Source organism: Danio rerio, chromosome 16, assembly GCF_049306965.1.
Source record: "Danio rerio strain Tuebingen ecotype United States chromosome 16, GRCz12tu, whole genome shotgun sequence".
In the NCBI taxonomy this organism is placed as follows: domain Eukaryota; kingdom Metazoa; phylum Chordata; class Actinopteri; order Cypriniformes; family Danionidae; genus Danio; species Danio rerio.
In genome coordinates, this window is record NC_133191.1 from 43,977,371 (window position 1) to 43,990,553 (window position 13,183).

General features: G+C 36.0%; 1 protein-coding gene across 28 annotated transcripts in view; it reads right to left on the bottom strand.

Moving 5' to 3' along the window:
* tgfbr2b (transforming growth factor beta receptor 2b) overlaps nucleotides 1-13,183 on the bottom strand; it is a 117,961-nt gene that overhangs the window by 61,921 nt on the left and 42,857 nt on the right. For 2 of the 28 annotated variants that reach the window (XM_073924594.1, XM_073924586.1), the window contains exons 2-5: nucleotides 11,686-11,820; nucleotides 10,539-10,758; nucleotides 10,317-10,405; nucleotides 10,123-10,238 (exon numbers count right to left, since the gene is read on the bottom strand). The exons of 2 other annotated variants lie outside the window; for them this stretch is intronic. In XM_073924594.1, the coding sequence (XP_073780695.1) occupies nucleotides 10,123-10,238; nucleotides 10,317-10,318 (118 nt within the window). In that variant the 5' untranslated portion in view covers nucleotides 10,319-10,405; nucleotides 10,539-10,758; nucleotides 11,686-11,820. 28 annotated transcript variants of the gene reach the window in all.

The following is a 13,183-nucleotide window of genomic DNA, read 5'->3' on the forward strand; positions in this document are numbered from 1 at the left end:
GGAGCATGTCTATGGTGCTGATTTGGATTAGTCAGTTAACTTAAGTTGCATGTTTTTGGATGGTAGGAGGAAACCGGGGAACCCTTGGGAAACCCACGTGAACATGGGGAGAAAACTCCCAAAACTCCCAAAGCATGGGACTAAGCACAGAAATGTCTACTGGCTTGGTAAGGACTAGAACCAGTGACGTTCTTGCTGTGAAGCAACAGTGCAAACCGCTGGGCCACTGTGCCACCCATCTAGGAAAGAAGGAGGTCTGGGGTGGAAGGGTTGATTGGTGAATCATAAATTGAATAATGCGGGGCCGGCTTCTATGGTTGCTGACCATGTCCATCCCTTTATGACCTCAATGTATCCATCTACTGATGGCTACCTCCAGCAAGATAACGTGCCATGTCATAAAGCACAAATCATCTCAGACTGGTTTCTTGAACATGACAATAAGTTTACAGTACCCAAATGGCCTTCACAGTCACCAGATCTCAATCCAACAGAGCACCTTTGGGATATGGTGTAATGGGAGATTCGCATTTTGGATGTGCAGCCGACAAATCTGAAGCAACTGTGTGATGCAATCAAGTCAAAATAAACCAAAATCTCCAAGGAATATTTCCAGTACCTTGTTGAATCAATGCCACAAAGGATTATGCCAGTTCTTAGGGCAAATGGGGGTCCAACCCGGTACTAGTAAGGTGTACCTAATAAAGTGGCCGGTGGGTGTACATAAACTGACTGTACAAAACACAACAGCAAAACTTAGCACTATTAATCGTAACAATCACTATTAAACTTAACTCACCTACAACATCAAAAAAAGTGTTTGAGGTTATGTGCATGATGCAAGACCGAATGACCTTAAAATAGTATGTGGGCACTGGGAGGACAAAAAACAAAAGTAACATTTCTAAGTAAAGACACCAACAGGGAAGGCAAGTCTTGTACCTGCATACGGGGGCGCTTGATGCTACTTGTAATCCCTAAAACAAGTGGGACACAACTCTTGCACGTGGCTGAAACACAGCAGCACACACTGCCCTAGTGTGTTTCAGCAGTGGAGTGTGCAGACATGCAGCCAAGCAAGCCTGGAAACAGGAAGTGGCAAAGATGTAGCCGGACATCTGGAAAATATGATTTCTCTAAGAAATATCTGTGTTGCTCCACCAAACGCAGCATATGCCAGCACAGTGCAACAAACATATCCTCATGTGTAATCACAGGCGTGAGGTGGGGAGGAGTTCAGTAAGTGTAATTAGTGTCTAAAGAAACCTGTAATCACAGAGGCTGAAATTAATGACAGGACAGAAAGAGATAAACAATTTATGCCAGTGGGAGGAAAGATGCAGCGCTGTTTGAACGGGAAGAGCGTCCTGCGCGCACTGTCAAACACTTCCACTACAACTGAAAAGACAAACTTGTAATGTTTTTCAGCTGTCAGCTTAAAAGGGCGTTTCCTTATGTGCGCACACACACACACACACACACACACACACACACACACATAAAGGAAATAACACCAGAAACACTCTGATATTTAAAAAGTCATCCATTAGAATAGAGGAATAGTGACGATTCCCTTGCATCTCAAAAGCTAAATGAGACTGAATATAACAAGCTAAAAACTGTCAATAAAGTACCAACTTAATTTTTATTACTTTCCCTTGGCTTAGTCCCTTTATTCAAGAGGGGTCGCCACAGTGGAATGAACCGCCAACTTATCCAGCACATGTTTTACACACCGGATGCCCTTCCAGCTGCAACCCAATACTGGAAAACATCCAACACTATCATTCACACTCATCCAGCCAATTTAGTTCATACAATTCACTTGTACTGCATGCCTTTAGAGAGCATGCAAACTCCACAGAGAAATACCAACTGAGCAAGCCGGGACTCAAACCAGTGACCTTTTTGCTGTGAGGTGACAGTGATAGCCACTGAACTACAGTGTTGCCCTTAATGTATATATTACGCTAAAAAAAACCTGATTAATTGGATTTACTAATTATTTTTAAGGTAAGTGGTTGCAAACTATTTAAATGAGCTGAATTTAAACAAATTAAATTCAGTAATGTTCAATTAATTTGTTTCAATTTAGCCCAAATGTAACTACTTGGCTTAAAAACATTAAGTAAATACAATTAATATGTTTTATTAACTACAATACACATCTTTATAAGAAAGTTATTATTTCTGAACATTTGTTTTGTATCAAGTGAGGATATGGTCCATAAATAGTTGGACATTGCCACAATTCTAACATTTTTGGCTCTATACACCAAACCAACACAATGGTGTGCTTTAACTGCAGACTGTCAGCTTTAAATTGAAGGTATTTACATCCAAAGCAGGTGAACGGTGCAGGTATTTTAACAGTTTGCATTTGTGCCTCCCACTTGTTAAGGGTCCAAAGGTAACTGAACAGAATAATAATCATAAATCAAACTTTGTGGTGGTGTATAGAGCCAAAAATGTTAGAATTGTGTCGATGTCCCAATATTTATGGACCTAACTATTTATATATATAGTGCTCAGCATAATTGAGAGCATCCCATTTTCAAAATTAAATTAAAATTAAAATTAGCCAGTCCTCAGTTAATATAGGCAATGTATGTTGGTGCATTTAAACAAAACAGATTTATTAATCAGATATATTTATTAAAAAAAAATATTTTAGCCACCCAACATATTTAGAAATTAAAATATAAACAAATTCAAGCAAAATGTTGAAAAAAATAAAAATAAATAAATAAAAAATACCACCTAAAAAATGTCAACTTAATTTTTCAATTTTTTTTAGCTTCTCTAGATTTTTTCTCTTTTTAAATTTGTATTTTATATTATTTATATATTATTATTAATATAACATAAATTTGGCTGTTCTTGTTTTTGGACAATTATTAAAGTTATTTTGTTAGTCAAGCTCCAAATTTGGCTTGACCACTGACTAATGTAAATGCACAAATATAATATTGTATAGCTTCCTATTCAAAATATGAATTGAAAAGATAGATATGTGAAGGGTGTACTTATATATGCTGAGCACTCTAAACAAGACGTCAATTTCACTACACAATACGACACATACTGTATAACGGTTTGTTGACACCTACACAAGTCACTGATATCAATAACACAGACGTGCAAAGTTTAGTCGGCACAAGACAATAAAACTGCATATTGTGGGGCTGATGTCATCTTGAAACACCTGAGCGAATATACAGCTTCTTACGTAACTCTTGAAAACTGCAGAGGAAAAAGCTGCGATGAAGTTGGCTTTCACTGAACGCGATCACCTGTTGCACGCATAAAAAGTAAGCAGTCGAAAAACAAACGCTCCTCTATGACCAAATGAGCCACGGTAGGTGATAAACACGTAAAAAGCACACATTTACACGAGTGAAAATACCTGGCAACTTAGGGAGCGCGCGATAGGTGTCAAGACATTAACTCACCGACTCCGCGCCAATCCACAACTGTAGAAATCAAAAAAGTCCACCAGCAGAGCACAGAAAGCTGATATCGCTCCATTAGAAACGCAGTCGAACCCGTATCCCTCGCATTAATGTGAATGTAATCAAGCAGGCGTTTTTTTGAGCAGAAAGAGTGGTGATTTTATCGTGTGATCCGGACTGAAGGAGCGCGTCTCATTCTGCTGGAGTCAACAGTCACTGTGAGGGAATGGGCTTCAGTCAGTCACTTCTGCTCGAAACAGGAAATCTTTCCGAAAGGGCAGGACTTTCCTCCGTCTCCCTCCCTCTAACACAGCCTTTACTACAGCCTGTTATTATGCACATGCCTTCACTTCTAATTTTATTGTGTAGGACTTTAAATAATACGTTGACGGTATCATCGTGGGATTCGAGTCGTTAAAAGACGATGGATAGTCTGCAACACGACGCTCTCACTTGTCTGAAGCGGTTCCTTCATGATGTTTTTCATGTGGTGATATGTAGTTATTATGTCTATATTGCTCACGTGCGTGTGTGTGCGTGAGTGCGGTTAGACAATATCATGTGTTTTAAAAAATATTTTTTGTTACTTAATGCAAATATAAAGTAAAAGTTTTACAAAAATGTGGCTTATTTTATACATTTTTAGACAACAAAATACCAATGCTTCAACTTCAGATTTAAGTTGAATTTTAAGTATTAATTCAAATCAAAACATTAGTTATTCTGACAAATTCACTTCTCATTAGTAATTTTGACATGTTATAAGTTTTGAATAAAATAAATATTAATATTTTACTCAAACCCATTACTAAATGAGTAAATCCAGCAATTTTCAAATTAGATTTAGACAAATTTGTAGACAACACGATATTAATGCTTAAACCTCAAGAACAATAAAGCTATTTTTGATCTAAAAATTCAATCAAAACAGATGAAAACATTTATTCTGACAAACTGTTTATCATTTGTAATTTTTAAATGTTATGATATTGTTTTATTCAAATAAATATTAATATTTTACTTAAGCCCATTACTAAGTCAGTAAATCCAGCAGTGTTCCAGATTATTTTTAGACAAATTTACCAGAAATAATGCTTTAACTTCAGTAGAATATTAAAGCTTTATTTGATGTAATAATTCAGTCAAAACAGATAAAAACATTATTCATTCTGACAAACTTTTAACAAACTTTTTATCATTTGTAAGTTTGACATGTTATGATAGTTTTATTCAAATAAATATTAATAATTTACTCAAACCCATTACTATGAATTTTCCCAGAGATGGGTTGCGGCTGGAAGGGCATCCGCTGCGTAAAAAAATTGCTGGATAAGTTGGCGGTTCATTCCGCTGTGGCGACCCCGGATTAATAAAGGGACTGAGCCGACAAGAAAATGAATGAATGAATTACTATAAATCAGTAAATCCAGCAGTTTTCCAGATAATTTTTTATACATTTTTAGACAACAAATATCAACGCTTTAATTTCAGAAGAACATTAAAGCTGTATTTGATGTAAAATCAAACAATAAAAATTGTATTAGTTGTAAGTTTGACATGTTATGACCATTGTCTAATAAAATAATATTAATATTTTACTCAAAACCCATTAAGTCAATAAAACCAACTGTTTTTTTATTATTTTTAGACAAACTATTAGACAAGACAATGTTAATGTTTTAACCTCAAAAACAATAAAGCTGTATTTGACGTAATAATTCAATCAAAACCCATGAAATAATAATTTAACCAAAATCCATTACAAGTCAGTAAATCCAGCAGTTTTCTAATTAATTTCACAAAATTTTAAACAAAATATTAATGCTTTAACCTCAGAAGAAGAAGAAAGCGGTCTTTAATCTACAAATTCAATCAAAACAAATAAAAAACATTAGCTATTCTGACAAACTAACTTTTATCATTTGCAATTTTAAAATGTTTTAGTTTTTGCATAAAACAAATATTAATATTTTACTCAAAACTAGACACAATATATCGTTTCAGCATTGATATCACAATGTGATCATTCACATTAGTCACATCGCAGTATCTGCAATGTCAAGTTCAGCTACAGTTTATTCATCCCTTTGAGTTTTGAGTGGAATTATAGCTGACCAAGAACCATACTGTTGGGTGATTGTGAAGTTTAACTATAATAGAGTGAAAGAGTGCTTGCTTGATTTGTTTTTAAGGCCTATGACTGCAGCATTTCAAGTGTATTTAAATAATTTATGTACAAGAAATTATTACAATACAAATGTACTGTATTTATCTTTTATACAATAAAGACTCTGCAGTTTTATTTGCTTCAATTTATAGTCTAATACAGTTTAATAAAAAAAGGATTTATGCAGATTATCTGGCCTACGAAATCATCCCAGTCAATACAAAATTTTGTGCTCTTTCCAAATTGAGATATTCAAGTCATCTGGTGAAATAATTATATTCATATCACAATAAATATAGAAGAAAAACTAAATATTGCAATGTAAAATGTCTCCAAAATCGTGCAGCCCTACTCAAAACCTATTACGAGTAAGTCAGTAACTCCATTAGTTGTTACTAACGTTAAATTTAGATTTTGCCTCATGCATTAGAAAGACCTACTTAAATTTAATTATGTGTAACAAAAAATCTCAAATCTTGTCAAGCATATAATAAACTTTATATTTATTATAATATACAGTCGTTTAAAATGACTATATTAAACAACCTATTAAGAAAAATATTACTCAATTGCCATTTTATATCGTTATAGTTGCCACAATCCTTCTAACCACTAAATGTTTTGCTGATTTGTCAAAAATAAGTTTTAATTTGTTAAAAAAAATAATCAAACGTCATGTGACCACTTATTTTTTATATATTACTACAGGACAGAATAAATATTGATTAACCTACATTTTGATTTTTAGATTGATAAGAGTCATAATAAATTACTTTTAGACACTTCACTCAAAAACTGCTGGGTTGTTGTTGTCCATGTGTCCATATTTGACCCAATTGGCATTTTTAGAGCGTAAAAATATATTTTATCATATAATAATTACAAATTTATTTATTTAAAAAGCAAAAATTGATGCCACGATTTACACAATATGTCTATTGAAAGCTACCAGATCTCTTTAAACAGATGCACAAGTTTAATGTTAACTTCAGCAATCATTATTGACTAAATTTAAATACAACAGCAGGCAGTAGGAGGTACTAACAAGCATATGGTATGTCTATGGCATAGATAGCTAGGTAAACATGAATGCACATGTGTTCATGTGGCCCCCAGAAACAGTTGCTGCCCTGTAATCATTATACCATATCACTTGTTATAGTGGACAACCTAAGTGATCATTAGCCATGTCAGGCATCAAGTATAAACCATACTAAGTTACAATACAGCTGTCTCTGTCTGTGATTTAAACAGTAGGCCTACATAAGAACCATAAGCCTTCTGTGTTTTTTTAATGATTTTTTTAAAGGCAGCTAATGAAAGATTGAATTATGTGATGTCTCAATATTTAAGTCAATCCTGAGGCTTGTTTGTTGGATGGAGAAGAGGGATGAGTTTGAGCATGTATAGAAGTTTACAGATGTAAAGAGAGATAGAGAGCGAGAGAAGAGATGAAGAAATCACAAACATCAGCACATGATGCTGTCAGGGGTTGCAGACCAACATAGTGCAGCATGTAGGACATTTTCAGTCGGGGCTGCCAAGATCTGAGAATGACTGATTATTGTTTGCGTATGACTATGTTGAAATCTTTCGGTGGATTTATATAACAGCGCTAAGAGCACAGCCAGGACTCTCAGGACACTTTATCCTCTCTGAATATTTCATCACCTCTTTTACTCATCGCTAATGTTAGCGCTTCTATCTAAAGAGAGGTGTTCACACTAAGTGATTTGAAACCAATGCTGGTGATTTCACGTTCAGCTATATGATAAATGTTGCAACTACAGCACGCAATGATGAACACAGATGTCAGAAAACATTCGTTCACACACTGATGATCCATTCCTGCAAGTTATAAACATTCTCCTCTAGAATCTTAAAGAGATGGTTTATCCATTAATGAAAATTTGCTGTTAATTTACTCGCCCTTGGGGCATCCTAGATACGCAAGTCTTTGCATCGGTGGAATATTAAACACTGACTTGATGTGCTGCTGCTGCAAAACCACATTGTGTGAACTTTCATTATAGCTGCCTGTCAAAAAGTTATTACAAATTTAAAAGGATCACTTGCAATCAAGCAAGAGACGGCTTGTGTAGGCCTACCGTTTAAATCACAACGCTACAGGAGATTTGCATTCCAGACTGTTTTAAATGCGCCCAGAAGTATTTGCCAAGAGTATGGCTTAAAGGTAATGATGTAATTATTGTTCAGCTTCATGTACAGGACAATCTGTTCACTTCATAAAATCATAATGTATCATATGGAGCCATAGGTATTCGTTTGGATCAGCAGATGCCCTTCCGGCTGCAACCCATCACTGGGAAACATCCATACACACACATACACTTTGGACAATTTTAGTTTATTCAATTCACCTGTACCACATGCCTTGGACTTGTGGGGGAAACCTGAGCAACCAGAGGAAACCCACACAAACATGAGAAGAACATGCAAACTCCACACAGAAATGCCAACTGACCCAGTCAGGGCTGGAACCAATGACCTTTTTGCTGTGAGGCAATTGTGCTTCTCACTGCGCCACCGTGAACTAACTATCATTATTCAAATACATATTGCAACATTACAAAATGTGAAGTGAATGACTATATTTCCTCTTATGCTAAAAAAAAATTCAGATGGGGAGCTAGTGGTTGGGATGCACAAGAAAAGAAACCAAAATGTCACTCTGGCGACATCCTTACATTATTTTTTATTTAAAATCTCCTCAGTGCTGCTAGCCACGGCACTCATTTTCACAAGTGTTGTTATTCTGACCTGAGGTGACAATTGCGAGCGTGTGGTTTCCTTTCAATGCGATTTGCGCTTAAGCTCCCTTGCCGTCTTTCTGTAACTAGACGATCATCAACCGTTTCCTCAGAGGATGACAAACGAACAAACCAATCCTCCAGCTCCCAAGCAAAGTAAAAAGCACTGCAGTGTTTGTCTGAGGTAATTAGTCTACCGTTACTGACATAGATCAATACAAATCGTGAAGCAGATTGGTTAGTTCTACTTACATGAATCGTGGTGAGCTTGCGGAATTCTGAAAAGTTGAGAGGTTTTTAACTAAGTGCACCTGGAAAATGCCTGCGTGTCAAGTGTGCCGCTTGCACAACATGTGCATGTCGCTCCCATATGTGTGCCATGCAAGTTGCGTGTCTCCATTGGAAATGTCAGCAGCCACAATTTAATAGAACTACAGCGCTTCATAGCAAAATTTGATACCAAGCTTTTTTTTTTTTTAAACGATATTGACAATGGTGTTCGGTCAATAAATACAGATACAAATTTTATTGCCCAGCCCAAACTACACTTATTTAAACTATTCTGAAATGCTAGTAAGTGGTGGGGTATTGAGGGTCCACTGTGTCGAGTTTCTTTGCCAATGTTTTGGGTTTACGCTGGAAATGCGTGCAATGCATCTGTAAAAGTAGCTCAAACTCAAACCTATTCAATGAAGAAGGAAGCAGAAATTAGCAAATGTAATAAACGTTCAACTTTAATTATAAAGTAAATGAAAGTATCCATTTGGAGCTCCTGCATGGGACTCGACACTTGTTAAACCCTTGCGCCACTGACTCCTCTCCCACGGCTCTCTGCCCCACAGATCACACATCTCTGCCCCACAAATTACAGATATTCGCTGCAATGTGTATTTTTAGAGAGTCAGGGTGTGGCGAAAGGTATGTGAGATCTATGGTGCACTAAGTGCAGAAGTATAAATTGTCCTTAGTCTGTGCTGCAGAGGAGAGATTAGAGCTGCTGGATTTACAACATGATAATTTATCAACTTCTTCTGAATTGTATAAAAGTGAGTGGTAGGGGAACAGAGTAATCATTCTAGAAACATAAACAGCATGTATCAGAGGTGAGTAAAGTACATTGTTTGATTATGTTTTAAAAATAATATTTATTATCAGTTTTTTCCATAATTTTTAATGTTTAGTAATTATGTTTTGTTAGTATGTTTTGTTCTGAAACTTAAATATCGCAGGAAAGAAGGTTTGAATTTAATAGCTGATCACATGACGCACTGAACAATGTTCTTACACCAGTGTGATTGTAGGCTCCAGGGACCAGCCAAGACTGATCAAACCGGTGTCATTGTATTAACTAGCACTTTTAAATTTTGAATAAATTTACATTTAGTCATTTAGCAGACTTTTTTGTCCAAAGCGACTTACAATTGAGGAGGCATTCAGCAAATCAACAAGAAGAGGCAATACACACAAGAAGTGCTTGTTATACAAAGTAACTTATTTGTACTCAGAGAATTTAGTTTTTTTAATTAGAAAGGGAGAAGGAGAGAAAAAAGTGCTTCTACAGGGGGTTTTGGTTTTATTCACCAGGTTTCGGGTGTTCTCAGAAGAGATTTTTAGTTGTCTCAGAGGTTTTTAGTTGTCGTTGGAAAGATGCCAGTGAATCTGCAGTCCGACTAGAAAAGATCATTCCACCAGCGTGGAGCATTGAATGAAAAGGTTTTGGAAAGTGACTTACAGCCCCTCTGCGATGGCAGTACATCTTGATGCTCGCTCCCTGAGCGGAGGCTCCTGAAGGAGATGTAGACCTTTAGGAGCATGTGGAGGTAAGAGGGTGCAGTGCTAGTGGCTAGCCTGCAAGCAAGCATCAGTGATTAGAACTTGATTTGAGTATCAACCGGTAACCCATGCAGAGAGAGAAAGAGGTGTTACATGGGCTCTCTTTGTCTCACTGAAGACCAGAGGAGCTGCAGCGTTCTGGATCATCTGTAGAGGCTTGAGAGTGCAGGATGGGAGACCAGCTAAAAGAGCATTACAGTAGTCCAGCCCTGAGATGACAAGAGCTTGGACTAAAAGTACATTACAGTACATTTATCATCTATAAATCTGATTCTTTGTCAATAGGGATTCAATAATTAAAATAAAAGAGTGTACCTGTAATACATCTTAGTCTTTTTAAAAGTGTAGCCAGTTGCTCAGTCTGTTCAGTTCAGAAAATATCGCATTTTGGTGCCGCTGCACGTCAGAGGTGAATTACATTTCTCAGAGGTCAGAACAGCTTCTTGGAAAGAGCAGAGGGATTTATCAAAGCACTGGCGAGTATGTTTGAGATCATGCTGCTCAAGTGCTCCTATCAAACAGCAGATGAGCATGCCTGAGGGTGTAAAAGAACAAGAGATGAAGAAAGTGAGAGTCATTTGTACAAGGAAATAAAATTATGGAGATTGATAGAAGCAGCTCAACGCTGTTCAGAATAAGAGTAAGGTATCATTAAACCTAAACTAAATACACCATGAAAACAAAACATTTACTTCTGACTACTTTAATAAGTATTAAATGAATTATAATAGGTATATATACTTTATACTAATGTATTACAAAATAAAAATTTTTTGTAAATTAGTTGGCTCAATTTAAATTAAAAGCATTAACAACATGAAAAAGATCAGATGTGTTTTAATCCATCCCTTCCAATAATCTTTTTATTGAATTATTGCTGCAATTAGGAAATATCTAAATAATTTACATGAACAAAATCAAATAAAATTCCAAACAAATTAAACTAAACTTGCTCAAAGGCTGTTTCACTGAAGTCCCAGTCAGATTACACGATTTTTATTGTCGGTTACGAATGTCACTATGTCAGATAATGTGATTTTTTTTCTTAATGAAATCATGACTTGTCGTGGGTAGCAAATGTGCCAGATTAAACCCAGCTTTTGGGTTTAAAAGTGTACTCTACATTTAATTGACAAAAATTAACCCCATTGTTGTTCATATTTAACATTATACAAGCCTTTATTTCACTGAAGAACTGCACTAGTTTTAAAACTCTGACTAGAGTTTGCTTGTGAAAATGGTGGAAGATAAACTAGCCACTAACCAAACCACTGGGTGACAAACTTTCTATTTGTCAAGCATGAACCTGAAAAGTGTGTGAGTCGTTTAGTGCATTACATTTCAGAGTTCATCAACAACCATTTTCAATTGTAAGGTTCCAAGGGTTTTACTATCTGTTCAGATTTGAATAGTAATGTAGTGTAGAAGTTTTAGTAGAAGTGTGTTTGAAAGTTTTATACACCTGCCACGCTGGCATCATTTATCACTCTGGCAATAATGAAACGTTTCTGAGTCGACAGGTGTGTGGTCAGATCCTTCCTCAGAAACACCTGAAACGTCTGTTCTGAGTCTGACACCCATCTACTCCGCCGGCGGCCTGAAGACATAAACGTAAACAAAACTTTACTGCGGTTAGTTTTGTCTGTTATATCAAAGAGCTTAAGTGTGTCGCGAGTGTCTTCTTGACGGCTCTATTCTGAGCACACAAAGGCTCAGGACAGGAGAGGAGTTGGGTTTCTGTTGGCATGCTTGCTATGTGTATTTCTGCTCTCCTGTCACCTGAACCAGCGAGATACCAGAAGGCCACAAGTAGTAATATTGAAAAAAAAAAGTCTATTTTTGAGTGGTGTTCATGGGTGAAGTGTGGGCAAAGATGAAAGGTTAAGAGACTAGGATGCTAAACGCTTTAAATGGTTTATGTGGGCATCGATTTGACTCATTTTTCATTCTTGTGTATAGCATCAGGGTTTCTAGGAAATAAAAGTATTTCTCGATGTGTTTCCATGTTTAATGATATACGTGGAGATACGTGGCCATGTTTAAGTTGTCAGCAAAAGCTTTACCAGAACCAGATTAAAATATCAGAAAAAAGTATCTATAAAATACTTACAAATATTCATCCAAACATATTTCGCTAGCATACATAATCTCTGGACTTTTGTAAAATATGAATAAAAAGAAAAAGTTGTAAGAAAAGTAACATTTTGTTAGGGTCGTTGCAGTTTGTAAAATGTTACATTTTGAAAACAATAATTGTATATTTTTTTAAAATAATCCTGTAATATTTTTGTTTCATGGAAAATAACAGCAACATCAATAACAGTATATTTTTGTTTAATGTTTTTTATTATAATTTGGAAAATGATATTTTAAATTGCTGTGTAATGTATAGTGGATGCTGACAACAGAGGTGCAGATCCAAATGCAAGATTTATTCAACAGAATGGTCGGCAAACAATGGTCAGCACAGTTGCAAACAGATGTATTCAGAATTTCAGGCAAATCCAGAGTTGTGGTCATATAAAAAAGTTTATAGTCAAAAGGCAGGCAGCAGGCAACATAAACAAACAAACAAGGCAAGAGAAAACGTGTGGGAATGTTCACAAAAACAGTACTGACCTTATTCTTGTCATATGAGCATAGCCATTTAAATCTTTTTGGCTTGAGACTTTCGGCTTCTTTCGCTTCATTCATTTTTAGACGATTAAAACAGCTTGGTATGGTGCTTGATGTTGCAAACTGATATTTGCATATTATATTATTCTGCTTTGTGTGTAATGTCAGGAACACACTTGTTTTTAGAGCAAGTAGTTTGACCATTTTTGTAATTTATTATTCCTAGTCATTTCTCCCATAGGCAACTGAATTGGAAGTTCTAAAACAATCGCACTTCCGCATTGAATAATAAGGTTAATAACAAGACTCAGCTCTGATGTGTGTGTGTGTGTGTGTGCGCTGTA